Source organism: Equus caballus, chromosome 5, assembly GCF_041296265.1.
Source record: "Equus caballus isolate H_3958 breed thoroughbred chromosome 5, TB-T2T, whole genome shotgun sequence".
Classification (NCBI taxonomy): domain Eukaryota; kingdom Metazoa; phylum Chordata; class Mammalia; order Perissodactyla; family Equidae; genus Equus; species Equus caballus.
This window is the reverse complement of record NC_091688.1, coordinates 101,400,888-101,415,208: the sequence shown is the minus strand read 5'-3', so window position 1 is coordinate 101,415,208 and position 14,321 is coordinate 101,400,888. Positions and strand designations below refer to the sequence as shown.

General features: G+C 42.5%; 1 protein-coding gene across 2 annotated transcripts in view; it reads left to right on the top strand.

The window, feature by feature from the left end:
• CACHD1 (cache domain containing 1) overlaps positions 1–14,321 on the top strand; it is a 197,350-nt gene that overhangs the window by 104,055 nt on the left and 78,974 nt on the right. For both annotated transcript variants that reach the window (XM_023641952.2, XM_023641953.2), the window contains one exon: positions 1,157–1,305. In XM_023641952.2, the coding sequence (XP_023497720.2) occupies positions 1,157–1,305 (149 nt within the window). The remainder of the gene's footprint in view (positions 1–1,156; positions 1,306–14,321) is intronic.

Here is a 14,321-nt window from a genome sequence, read left to right as displayed (position 1 = left end):
AAAAACGCTAAGGTGAATTTGGACAACCCATTATCAAATGAAACATTCTCATACTCTTCTGTTATGTCCAGGAATTTTTCTGAACTGTATAGTCTGTGCAATATTTAGTAAGACTGAGAACCTCAGTTATTTAATTGAAACTCTGAAAGCTGCAGAATATCATTAGAGCAAAATTAAATTTTCAAGTTGTCTCGAAAGTAACAAATGAAGATATTCTGATTTGGCTGCATGTTCTCAGGCCGTAAGCTGTTGGATTGTGTGGGACGCGTGGCCCAAAGGAGATGATTAGTTCTCCTCTCGTGTGCTGGTAACTAATAGGTCTGCAAAACCAATTAGCGGTAATTCGATCAGTCGTTTCATTTGGGTAACATTTTGTTTAAGGGGAAGAAAAACAACACTGTTTTCCTTGGAGATCTGTAATTAAGCTGTGATATTTGATGGGAACAATGGAGGAAAAACAGTATGCTTATCAATTTGCTTTTGTTATTCCCACATGAAAGTAAATTATGATGAAGTGTTCTGTTCACAGCAGTTAAGGAAGACATTTGTCCATCTTAAAGGGGTAACAGACCAAACACAAGTATATGTCTAACTATGCGCTTTATTTTATATGGATGTCTGCATTGCAGAACCCCAGGAAACTGCCATTTACGTGGAAGACTGAATGGTGCCCCCTGGAGTTGTGGAGCAGGAAACACTGAATGTCATTTCCCCTCTATATATCTTTCCCCTGAAAACCTGTGTGACTCCAGGACCATGAATAGTGGGGATTTCCCCCCAGTCACTGTTGCTGCTCTGTAACATGCCGACAATGCTATCAGTAGACTTCGTTTTCCTTTATCCAGCAAGTCATTTTATGGATCAGTATTGTTCTTTCTGAAGTTGAACACATGAGAAGTTCTCAATGCATCATCATCTATTAAAAGACAGAAGATGCTATTTTTTTTTTGTCATCTGAGCATTCTTCTGTGACTTCTGGGCATTTTACAATTTTGATCTCAATTTACACAGTGGAATGAGTCTTGGGGGTGCGTTACTGTTTTACTTGAAGTTTAATACATGCAGTTTGTGACACAAATTAATTAGCTTATTAGAAAAAGTACAATGGGTTATTGTCTTGGGCTTTCGATTTATTTTGCTCACTGTCGTCCCACAGCTAGCCAAAAAAATCAGAGAGAAGTTCAACCGGTACTTGGATGTGGTCAACCGGAACAAGCAAGTTGTAGAAGCGTCGTATACGGCTCACCTGACCTCTCCCCTCACTGCAATTCAGGACTGCTGCACCATCCCACCTTCCATGATGGAGTAAGACTTTACGATTTCGTTATTGTTCTTTAAACCAGAAATTGAATTGCTTTCCATTCATACTCAAAATACCTGTGTTTACAAAGTGTATAGCATTCCTATCTTAAATAAGCCCTTTATCATTACGTAGACAAGTAATTTTTAAAGAAGTCTGACTCAATATTCTATATCCAAAAGATTCCTGAACCCTCCCTGCTCACCTTTTTGTCATTGCTACAGTTCAGGTTCAGAAGCATCAAATAGCGTTGGAGTACAGAGTTGACCAAGTCCAGAAAATTGCAAAGGTGTGTGAGCTAATAAGTCATGAAAAAGATAGTCTCGCTGGTTCTGGTACTTTGCTTAATTTACAGAAGTGCTTCTTGTCTTCGATAAGAGTAGCAGAAATTCCCACTTCTTACTTTTGTGTGGATAGCTATTTTTAAAACTGCCAAGGGAAACGTGTCTTCAGATGTTATTGAAACAGAATTAGTATCTATTTAATTGAGGATATCTTATTTACTGGCTTATGATGTTTACAGTTGGAGGGGTGTGGGGTCGTCCGATGTTGGAAACTGTCGTGGGAAGAACGCTTATCTAGAAGAACAGAGAACTTAAGTTTGATTTGGCCTCTTATTAGCCGTGTGACCTTAATCACGTTAGTTCATATTTTTATGCATCGTTTTTTATCAGTAGATAATCTCTATTACACCAATTTTCTAAGACTATTTAAAATGAGTAAAAGATGTTAACATACTTTAAAAATTATGGGTGTAAAGGTAACCATAACCAGTATGTATTACTCCTTTTGCACAGTAAGTGCCCTTGAAGCTATGCAAGGAAGGGACACAACAGTTTTTTGGTGGTTAAATGATGCTTCGCTTCCACAAGCAAGTTTTTACTTACTGTAGTTTCTTGGTGAGCTCTGTAGGTAGCAGGGCATCCCTCAGTCATTTTATTTCCCCATCTGTGTGATGTTAAGATGAGCCTTCTCTCTGGCTTACTCTCTCTGCGACCTAAAGAAGCTCGTGCTGGTCATTTACTAAACTAAATGGAAAGTGCACACAATTTGGAATGAGACTGTCTGGATAGGAATCCTACCTCCACCACTTAACACTCGATAGGCTGGGATATTTGGTGTCTTTGAGCCACCCTGTCTTCATCTCCAGAGGGGGAACAATGACAAATACTTCATAGGGTGCTGTGAGCATTCAGGGAAGTCAAATGTGAAATTACCTTGTAAGCTGTGATATTCTGAACAAATAATTAGCCATAATATTTATATACTTCCATATCATAGTGAACAGTTCATTTTTTATTAGGTTTCATCAAAGCGGGTGTCCTGTAGTTGGCATCAGTAACATTTTAGTAAACTTATCTCTTATCTAAAAATAAATTGTGGCAGCCGGCCCTGTGGCTGAGTGGTTAAAGTTCTGTGTGCTCCGCTTCAGTGGCCCGGGTTCACGGGTTCGAATCCCAGGCGCAGACCTACCCCACTCAGCAGCCATGCTGTGGAGGCGTCCCACATGGAAAAAGTGGAGGAAGACTGCCACAGATGTTAGCTCAGGGCGAATCTTCCTCACCAAGAAATAAATAAACTAATTAAATAAAAATAAATTGAGGGTCTAGTTGGGTTTTGAACCAAAGGAAACATCATTTTTAGGACAGAGAAAAGAGGTAGTATAATAAGGGAGAAGTCCTTGGGGCTAGAATTATGCTTGAAACAGTTGTTCTCAACCAGGGGTGATCCCTCTAGCCGCCACCCCGGGACACCTGGCACTGTCTGGGAACATTTTCAGTTGTCACACTTGCAAGGTGGGGACAGTTGCCACTGGCACATAGTGAGTAGAGGCTGGCGATGCTGGTACGTGTCCACAGGACAGCCCCTCGGAACCAAGACTTGTCTGGCTCCAAGGGTCAGTAGTACAGAGGTTGAAAAACCCTGGCTTAGAAGATCTGAGCTCTTCATAAATTCCTAAGTGAAACTAATGCTCTAGATGAAACCAAAAGCTTTCGTTAACTGGCATTTACTAATAAATTTACCCCCTCTGTCTCCTTACCATTACTTGTCCACCTGGTGAATTTCTATTAATGTTACAAGAAGTAACTCAACGATTTGCCTCTCTCCATAGCTTCCTAAACTTTTTTTTTTTCATCTCCTTGTTTCCTTTTGCCCCTGGAAGAGTTCATTGCTCTCTCCTTTTTGTTCCCATAGTAAGTTTCATTCACCCCTGTTAGAGAGGACTTCATGTAGCCACGTTGTTACTGCTGGCTCTGTCTCCCTTGCTGTTCTAGGCAGGGATTACACCTCATCCATTTTTACCCCAGCACCTGGCAATTGTGTTTAATTATCATTTGTTGTCATCTTAATTGATTTAATATGGGGATGTCTATTCTCAAGAAATTTAAAAATTATTGGGTGGAGGGCAAATATTGAGCATAACTAATAGGGCAGAGTGGGCCACAGCAGAGAGGTGCCGTGGTTCCTTGAAGCAGAGAAACATGCCGAGTGGATGGCATCACAAAAGAGTCTATGAACTTTAGAAGTCTGCATCTTATTTCATCTGGTCGTTTGGAGGAATATGACAAATAATCAGACATTTTTCTGAGGATGAACATGTAAAGAAACTCATTGTGGTATCATTTAGAATAGGAAATATTGTAACTACCATAAATTTCTAACAGTGGGGTATTAGTTAAGGACATTGCATCATATCCATAAAGGTGAGATGATAGGATGTAGCCGTGCTGTAGAAGAGTATTTGCTGATCTTGTGAAAACGGCTGGACAGACATGCACACGCGCACACATTAAAGTGGGGGAGGACTTACACCAAATGTTGCATAAAGGCTGGTTTCCATTTTGAATATACTGAGATAAGGGTTGAGGGCTGAGATGCAGGCCATCTAGATTTTTGGCAAAACCCAGTGGTCTACCTTTTGGTGAATATAATAAAACATAAAATGTAGTTTCCGCCCTCCAGGAATTTCTCCTTTAGTTCAGTTTAACATCAGGAGACGATCGGAATCCTAGAAGGATGCATGCTGAGGAAGCAGGTCAGTGTGAGAGGCCTGTCCTCCTTCAGAGGGTGCATTTCTTCATCGAATGTTGAGGGGAGACTACGGACCTGCGATGCAGTCTTCCGTCCTCGCTCGGAGCAGCTGATAGACCCGAGAACTGCCGTTTGGGGTGAATCTTGTAAAACCAGGGCAGTTCTGACTATAAAGCTGAGTAATCACTACAGAAGAGCAAAAGACCGGATTCCTTCTGGTGGCTAATTACAGAGATACCTGATTACAGCTGTTGGCAGCGGGAGGTGGCAAGTGACATCTGCCTCTCTTAGACTGAGTGCTCTTGGCATTGAATTGAGCTCGCTTTCCAGGGATATGTGTGTAAGAATTTTTGGAGTGAACTCTGAGCTGATGCTTTTGCAACCATTGACTGCACATGAGCCCTTGCTAAAATTACGAGACACTCTCATAATTTTATGTGAAGATTCAAAGCTGGAAAGAGTAATAGTAAGTTATTGGAGTGAAGCAGGGTACGAATCCTCAGCTGCCTTTGCTCTACCCTCAGAACGCTTTTATCTGCCTTTCCCCACTGTTGTGGTATCCTACTGAGCACATTTTCAGTTCACTCTCTTCTCTCTTCCAGTCCCTCTGAAAATGTCTACATTCTGAGTCTCGGGGAGTTCGTGTTGGAGTGACGTGCAGCAAGGAAGAACTCCCAGTCTTGGGAAGCAGTTTAATGACATGACTAAAACAATTTTTTTTTCGTGGTTGGCAGATTTGAATTTGAATCATACCTGTTTCCCTCGTAAGTTGACCTTGGGAAGTCACTTAATTCTGAGCCTCAGTTTCCTCATCAGTGAGTTGAAAATAATGATAGTACCTACCTCACGGGGTCATGTAGGGAGATGTTTTTAGGTCATAAACTCTTTTATTCGATAATTATGGATTTCAATATTATCCTCCACGTCAAGGGACACTGTTTTTTCTCTTAAGGCAATAACATAAAGTGACCTAAATTAAAAAGTTAATTAATTTAGGGGCCAGCCCAGTGGCACAGCAGTTAAGTTCACACATTCTGCTTTGGTGGCCCGGAGTTCACCAGTTCAGATCCTGGGTGTGGACCTACGCACCAGTTTGTCAAGCCATGCTGTGGCAGGCGTCCCACATATAAGATAGAGGAAAATGGGCATGGATGTTAGCTCAGGGCCAGTCTTCCTCAGCAAAAAGAGGAGGATTGGTGGCAGATGTTAGCTCAGGGCTAATCTTCCTCAAAAGAAGAAAAAAAAGTGAATTAATTTAAATAAAAATATTAAGTGAATGTGACCAGTGTTTTGAAGGTGACAGATATGGTAATGACTGAAGTTTATGAATAATGGACTCAAGATTGTTGCTAAAGTCCTTCCAAACTGTAAGATTTTGCAGTTCTGTAAAGCAGATTCTTCATGCCCATGGACTATGTCTGGCCATGGGCGTGTATTAATACTGTCATCGTTATAAACATAAGCCATTGGAGCTGAGATAAGGGATGACAAGTCCTAGATCTGGATTTTGTCCATTCTTAAATATCTGGGCCCTGTAAACATTTTTTAAACCTCAGCATTGGCCCGATGGCACTCTACCTATTTGTGCCTGCGGACGATTGACCTTGCTGCTTCTCCCATGGTGTTAAAGATGAAATAGTCCTCGAACAATATTTTTATAACGAATTTTAACCAGTGGCTAATTTTTGCTTTTTGTTTTAGGCCTAGAATTTCGTTTCTACTGATTTATATAATCCATATTTGATTTTTCTCGCTAAGGCTCTATAATGAATACTTTAAAAAACTAAAATAAAAGGCCCAGTTCTCAAAAGAGGGGCATTAAAGTGTTCAATTACAGAAGATTCTGCAGAACACACCCTGAAGGTTACACTATGATGACAACAGAGGGAACCTGCAAAGCAGCAGGAAATAGAGTTTTCAGATGATTTTGATACTTTCCTTCTCAGACCAGTCAGTTCCTAAAATTCTTACTTAGGAGGCCTAGGAGTTAATTATTTTGCACAGCTTCCTGCATAGTGATTAGGCCCTCTGTCAATGTTTGTTGAAGGAATGATCTGAAGAATTAACATTCTCTAATATGGAAAAAAAATAGGCTTAATCTGAGACAGACTCATTTTCACTGGTGTCACTTAAAAATATGTAATTTTGAGAACAAGTCCATTTACTCGTGTAATTTAACACCTCCGTTGTGTCACGTTGGGTTAGGTGATGGGAGTACTGGAGATCCTGGGCTCTCCTGCAAGGTGTGCACAGACACACAGACGTGTAATTACACTCGTGGACAATGTCTGGCCTACAGATGGGTTTATCTGGGGGCCCACAATATGTTTTAAAGGTTTTAAAATTTGTAAGTTTTTAAATCTGTTGCCAACATTTAAACTTTGAGAGATTACACATTTTAGAAATCTAAGTTTCTGTCTTCTCTTAAAATCAGAGGATCTGGCAATAATGGGTCCACATTCCCCCTGCGCCGTGGAGTGACTCTCCTTTGAAGACCGGGCGTGCGTTCTCCCCTTCACCAAGTCCCCACTCGTCCCTGTTGTAGGACAGCAACCGAGCCCCGTCTTCATCACCTGCTTGGCCAACATTAACCAGCCTGTGAGTTTGCAACTCCTGGTCTAAAAAGACTAGGTAAAGTGAACAAATTTGATTCAAGAAAATGTCTTGCCCATGTGCATTCGCTGCTATGCCAACTTAAACGTCCATTCTCATTCTCTCGAGTTTGAAGGAATATAGCTCCTTTTTGCATAACGCTAAGAATATGTACCCCCAAAATCGGGGTTGCCACAGAGATGGGGTTCCGCCTGGCGTATCGGAAGCTGCTGTTTAGTCAGCCGGCTCTGCTAACCCTTGGCTTTTACAGAAACCAGTCGATAATTTGACCTTCCACATCTCTTAATCCCATTCTCTCTTCCCTTCTCCAGTTTCTTAGAGAGCTGTTCCTGCCTGATGGCATTCTTATTTTTTATTTCCATTGTCTTCATTTAAGGAGAAGGTAAACTAGGGAGGAAAAACTGGAAGATGAGCTTAGATTTTCCTTCTTTTCTGTGTCTCCACGTGGGGCTCCGTGCTGTTATCCACGTGGGGCTCCGTGCTGTTATCCTCACTCAGTTAGTGCTTGTAATTGCCTAACCATGGTGGGAATTGGCATTAAGGCATCTGAGCCGAGTTCGAGAAGAGCGAAGTGATCCCCTGTCGGTGCTAGAGTGAGTAAGCAACTTATTTCCGGGGCTTTCTGAAGCCAGCCACCTGGAGCTCAGAGACTTCCGCTCTGTGGAGAGCTCTCTCATACCCGTCAGGGAGACTTGAAAGCATCCCTCATTCCACAAAATGAAGAAACTCTTGGAACCCTTGGCAAATTGGATTCCTGCCACTTTACGAGGAGCTCTTTGAGTTGGGGCCTCCATTGAGGTTGATATAGTCACTGGGGAAGGCAGATACGACTCATCTCACTTTCTGAGAACTCCGATTTAATGCATTCCTAGCTGGCCCCCAGTAGAACAATATGACTTCAGGAGTCAGGTCTGATAGCTCGACCTCGGGGAGGGTACCGTGCCTCAGACAAAGCAACTGGCGTGGGTTCCGATGCAAGGACACAGACTCCTGACGACAGTTCTCACGAGTCCCCACTGTGACGACCTCTGTATTAGTCAGGGTGCTCCAGAGAAACAGAACCAACAGGATTTGTGTAACGAGATTTATTTTAAGGAATTAACTCCCTTGATTGTGGAGATGGAAGTCCAAAATCTGCAAACTGGAGACTCCAAAAGAGGGGTGGTTTGAGTCTGCTGGCAGAATGCCTTCTCGCTCAGGGGAGGTCAGGTTTTGTTCTTTTAGGGCCTTCAACTAATTGGATAAGGCCTACCCACAAGTCCACTGTTTTAAATGTTGGTCTCATCCCAAAACTCCTTTCACAGAAACATTCAGAATAGAGTCTGACTAAGTATCTGGGTCCCATGGCCCCAACCAAACTGACACACAGAATTAACTGTGACTCTCTTAGAGAAAGGATAGAAAATTGGACTGCAAAACTTACCACTGAAGTTACATTTTTATTAGCCTTCAGATTTAGACTGGGGAATGCCACACTCTCACTTCGCAGACTCTATGCTGTGTTCCACTAGACTGCTTCTCCCTCTCTCTCTCTCTTTTTGTTTTTTTTTTTTGCTGAGAAAGATTGGCCCTGAGCTAACATCTGTGCCAGTCTTCCTCTATTTTATATGTGGGCGGCCGCTATGGCGTGGCTGGCAGTGGTGTAGGTCTGCATCTGGGGTACAAACCCAGGAGGCCGCTGAAGCAGAGCATGCCGAATTTAACCCCTGTGCCGTGGGCCGGCCCCTTAACTGCTTCTCTTTAAAAAAGTTAACGTTCACATTAATGAGCTACCTGGAGAGGAGTGTAGGCATTTAAGTCTTTTTCTATGTAACTTGGTTGTATATTTTGCGTCATGATTTAGGTGTTGTTGCAGATTTCTAGATGCGCCTTTCAAATTCTTTAAGTATTATTGACATCATAGGAGCCAGAAACCAGAGAGTTGTTTTTAATTTTCATGATTAACATGCTGACCCCCGATCATCAGATTCCTGTATTAGGCTCTTTAGGATTCGGTAGGGACTTAACAACCTCAGGTCAGGGTTTTCTGAACAGAACTCAAACGTGAGCTTTCTTTCATTTTTAAGAGGAAGCAAGCTTCTTTTTAAAAATGCATTTAACAAAAATTTTTAAGTCAACTCAGTCTCTCCCACGGTGGAAAGGAATATGGTAAGCAGTAAAGACAGTTTTCTTTTCAGTCGAGTTCTGCTGTGATGCAGGGTGTATCCCACTCGTGTAGCACTGAGACCAGATGAGCCCCTGCTCTGCCTCTCTGCTGTGTGGTCTTGGAAAGTTCACTTAACCTCTTTCATCCTCAGATTCCTCCACTGTAAAATGAGCACTTTGAACTAGACTCCAGAGACCCCACTCTCAAGACTCATTAATTTCCTTCAACCTTCTTAGAAGGTTTGTTTTTTCACTGGAGCTGTTTGCCATTATAGGCATCTTTTCCTACTGCTGCTACTTGTAAATTCTCGATTTCAACAGAGAATTTGTTTTCATCTTTTTGAGAATTACCTAAGGGAAAAAAAAAAAGATATTGTGCAGCAAGGCCTCTAGAGGGTAAATCATTCACTTATTCATTCTTTCATTCATTTAAAAAACATTTGTCGAATGGCTTATGGGAGGAGCATTTCAGCTGAGTATTGAAGTAGGAAAAGGATTTGAAAATGTGGGGATATGGAGGAAGTCCTTTCTGGGAGAGAAAGGTGAATATGAAGAAAACTCCATCGCTGGAAATGGCCGGGAGTCCTGAGGAGTACGTTGGAAGCCTGAGCAAGTGATGGAGGAGGCAACTGAGAACTCACTGGATCGTGTCAGATCACAGAGACCCTCAAATGCTCCCCTGCAGAATTTAGACTTTGTTCAGGAGACCGTAGGCTCTGTAAGTGAAGTAAAGGACAATGTCTTTCTGTTCTGTATCTTTACTGTCTGATACATAGTAGACACTCCATAAATATTGGTTGCGTGAATGAGAGAATTAATTTAAGATTTTTGGAAAAGGGAGTGAAATGATGAGACATGAGCCTTAAGGGATTTTACTTGTCTACCATGTAACAACTAGAAGACCTAGTCGGGTTTATATGTAGACAGAGAACAAGAGGGAGCGTGAACTTGGCTGTTGGCCCCCACTCTCTTGGGTGTTGGAAGAGGGGAGGAATCAGAGGTGACTGAGGCTGATGCCAGGTTCTGAGGCACATTTGGACACGAGAGTGTGCCCTCTGGTCTCCTCAGTCACACCAGAGTCCAGGGAGCCTGTCAGGTTTAACTTGGTGTTCCATACCTTGCTTGAACAGGTCCTCCATAATATTTGCTGAAGGAGTTAGTGTGTGGTGGCAAAAGTGATGTGGTCTTCAGTTTTTGAGCCCTGGTAGTGATGATGTTCTCAGAATTATGGAGCTATCTACCTCTTGGCAGAAATTCAAGTACTTTTATGCCCATTCATAATAGTCATCATTTTCATCTGAGTATTATTCCATTGTTGTAAGTCCTGAGAGGAAACTGGAGTTGATATTCACTTAGTTATCAGTTAGATTTAATCATTAATAATAATAATGCGTATGAATAATCATTATAATAATATTAGTAATTGATTTACGCAGGGTGAATTTAAAAGTGAAATTTCCAGATACCTACGTGTATATCATTTTCAGCTCCTCTATATCATGTTCAAGGCTGTCAATGTACAAGACATTGTACTAGATAGTGTTTGATAGAAAAAGATGAATAAAATAGTCCATACCTTCAGGATCTCGCAGGACACATGTGGAATAAACTGAGCAGACTGAGTCAAGTGTCGTGAAAGAAATCCGAAGCCTCTTGTAGAGGAGAATGAGGATGAGCAGAGGCTCCTGAACACTTAGATTTGCTGGAGAAGTGGTGGTTGAGGCCTTGAAGGGTACAACTTCTGCACATAGATCTGGGAAAGGATGCCTCAGACCAGAACACAGCAAGCGTCCAAAGCATTGACTGTGGCGCGGTGGCCAGGAGATGTACTGTGGTGGGCTCAGAATCCTTGGTCGACTGGACGAATTTCCCTCTGCAAACAGTAGGTTTTAAAGCAAAGGAAGGCTGTAGTCAGGTCTATGATGTGAACAAATTAATTAGTTGGCGAGTAAAGGATAAATTGTGGCGAGGCAAGTGGCTTGTTGAGTCAGGCCGTCCTGTAGTGATCCAGGAGAAAAGTAATGACACCTCCAAGAAGGACTAAAAGAGCAGAGACATCCACGGTGGGGGTGGGCACATAGAATCTGCCAACTAATTTTTATTGGAGATTTGGGTGGGGAAGAGGATTTTAAAAGATGGTTCTAAATTTTTAGATTGAGCATCTCAGGATAGAGATCGATTAACTAAAAAGTGAAAGTATGGGCAAAAGAAGGTTTTTAGGAGGAAGATGATGAATTCAGTATAAACGTTCTGGTTTTGATTTTGAATTGCATGTGGATCTTTCTCAGAAGTTGTTTGGGGAGCAGTGGAGATTGGCCTGTAGCACCGTTTTATCTTCGTCCCACGAATATTTTCACCCCCGTAGCCATGTTAAGTGCATGGCAGTTCAGGACAGAGGGCAAAGTTGAAATGGATAGTTTTAACTTGCTAATGCACAACTGAGTTTTGTATAACATGATGTTTCTAGACATAACAGCTGACCCACATGTGAGCAGCTCCTGTTTTTTCCCAGTACTATTTTAAGGTAGTGCCCATGAAAAAAGTGATGTAAAATGTTTAACCCTATATATGTTTTATTTCTTATTATTGCTGTTTTTATGAAAAGTAAAACCTTGTGACTTAGGTGCTTTCACACTTATGACCCTTGTTCTTTTGTTCTTTTCGTGTCACAAGGTCAAATAATGTGACAAGCTCATGACAACTGAGTTTAATTTTATTGCAGGTCCTGTTCCTTCCGCAGGGAGTTGTGGGTAGTGTTTTTGCCCTTAAAGTACTGTATGGCAAATCTGAGTCTTTCGAGTCATTCTTCCTGCCTTATCTCAAACTTTCATCTCCAGTCCCTTTTAAAATTATCATTACCTGCAGGCAGGCGAAATGTTACAGATACAATCTTTATGGATATTGGTAACAGAAGGACTTCAGTCGAGCTCAGAATTTCAACAAAGATTGTGCAGAACGCTTTACATTTCAGAAGGTCTACTCAGTTATGTTATTTAACTTATGTAAAAGAGTTGCATATGTTTATATGTCAGCAAAATACTTTCTTAGACTTTTACTTCTGCAAACATTATTTTACTTACATTACATTCTTCATACGACCCTCTCTACAGCCGTGTTGGGGTGGGTACCGTGTCCCCCATCCTCTGTTTTGCCAGTGAGGAGGTGGGCTCTGCAAGGCTGGCTCAGGACTCAGGGGAGCTGGGTTTGGAATCTAGGTTTCCTGATTTCAGATCCTTTTTTCTTTTAATGATAAAATGTTTTGACTGTTGGTACAATTGGAATGGCTTATCTGTGAGTTAAAATGCTGAACTGTGTGGTCCTTCTTTGAATGTCGCTTGCGCCTATTGTGGGACCCTCTGAAGTGTCTAAATTGGCTAAATATAAAGTTCTCATAATAGTCTGGTTTAGTTTGTTTCTCAGTCTTAAAACCATAGATAGATAGATAGACAGACAGACAGACAGATCAATCATTTGACCTTGAGGACTATTCATGGGCACCCTCCCAGCAGAAAGACCTGCATTTGGGTCTGCTGACATCCTGCTTTCTGGATTTTCCTTGTGGGACCTTCACCGAAGGAAGGACAGGGGACCTGCCACTCTGCTTACAATGCTGAATTTCACCAGTGGCCTGTTAGAGATTTTAAGGAGAGTTGGTCTTGTGATTTTCTTCCTTCCTTCCTTTCCTTCCATCTGGTCTTTAAAAGAAACTAGCTAGTAGACTATGCAAGATTTAGGAAATAGACCTAGTGTAGCAGAGGACCAGAAACTTCCCTTAAGCTTTTTACGTGTTTTATTATACAAAAATATCAAAGTGTTTTCAAAGAAGGCCAAGATTTAAAACCCATTCTGTCCGTCCTCTCTTTCCGGGGCCTGGCTTGGTGGGTGTGATGGTATACATGGCCATCCTCACACTCAGAGCTTTGCTAACTTTTTTGTGTTGGGTCCGTAATTCCCTCTGAGGACACGTCGGCCGTGAGTACCCCACGTCTTAGGTTTCACGTTTCCCTTGCAGAGCCGACCTCTTCTCGCTCCAGTGCGTGTGTGCCTGAGAGACTGAACCTGTGCACCTCCAAGGTCATCTGCCGGCTCCGAGTTCTTAGTGCTTCTCTTTGATGTCCGTGTCGTAGCACTCACACTGGTCTGCTACACGCTGACGACTCAGTGTGTGTGCCACAGGACAACACACGAGCTGACAGCCTCTCGTCTCTAGTCCTGGCTGGTCTGAGCCTCGTCGGTTTTCAGCGTTTACTCCCTCAGCAGACATTTGCTAAACTTCTATGCTTTACAGCGGGCTCTGGGCTCAGCCCTGGGGACAAGCGTCAGACAGGATCTCTCTCTTGGTGTTTCCCAGCAAGGGAGAAAGGCTTGTAAATAAATCACTGTCAAGTGTGTTAGGTCCTCATGAGTGATCACGTGGCAGGACGGACACGGGCGCAGAGGGAGCCTCTGGGGCCAGCAGGCCCCTGTCCACCTGCTTGCTTTCCCTCTCGTTTCTCCAGATGCCCTTCTTTCTTCTTCTTCAGGCACCCCTGCTCCAACCTGGGGATGAGGAAGATACAGATAAACGTTTAACGCGGTTGTGCATCCACTTCCAGTTCCCCTACTTGTCACCTGGGCCATTTTCCAAGCTTGTGTGAGAAGGTGGATTAAGCGGATAATACCGCCAGTTGGAGTCTAGATGTGAGGCGGGGATCGCAGCGGGGCCTCCTCTCAGTGATCTGTTGTGACGCTGTTGTGACAGGGAGATGGCGGAAAAGAAAGATGGCAGGTCTGTGTGATGCGTAGACTTTCCTGGCGGGAGACGCTTTTTTGCTCTGAAGGCCTCCGCTTCCAAGGGCGTTTGAAACCGGCCCTTGTTCCCATTCTGGCTGAGTTGCTGAACCCTGAAGGTTTAATCCCTATTACTGATAAGAACAAAAAAGAATGTGACTTATCTCTCCAATCTCTGCAGAGATGGAAGGAAAAACCATTTCTCGGAACATGATTACACGTTATTCGACAGCTCTTCAGTTTGCCCGTTAATTTAGGTGTTTGAATAAGTAAACTCGGTTGGGGGTTGGAGTCTCACTTACGTTATAAATGTGATGGTTCCTTTTTGAAGTGTCTCCCTCTTACCCCTTCCTCCACCCTTCAAACAGAGTGTAAATATTTGCCAGTGCAGATGTTTGATTTTTATCTCAGCTCTTTCTTTGTTTAACTTTATTCTCATGGGTGGTTAAGTGGAAGATAA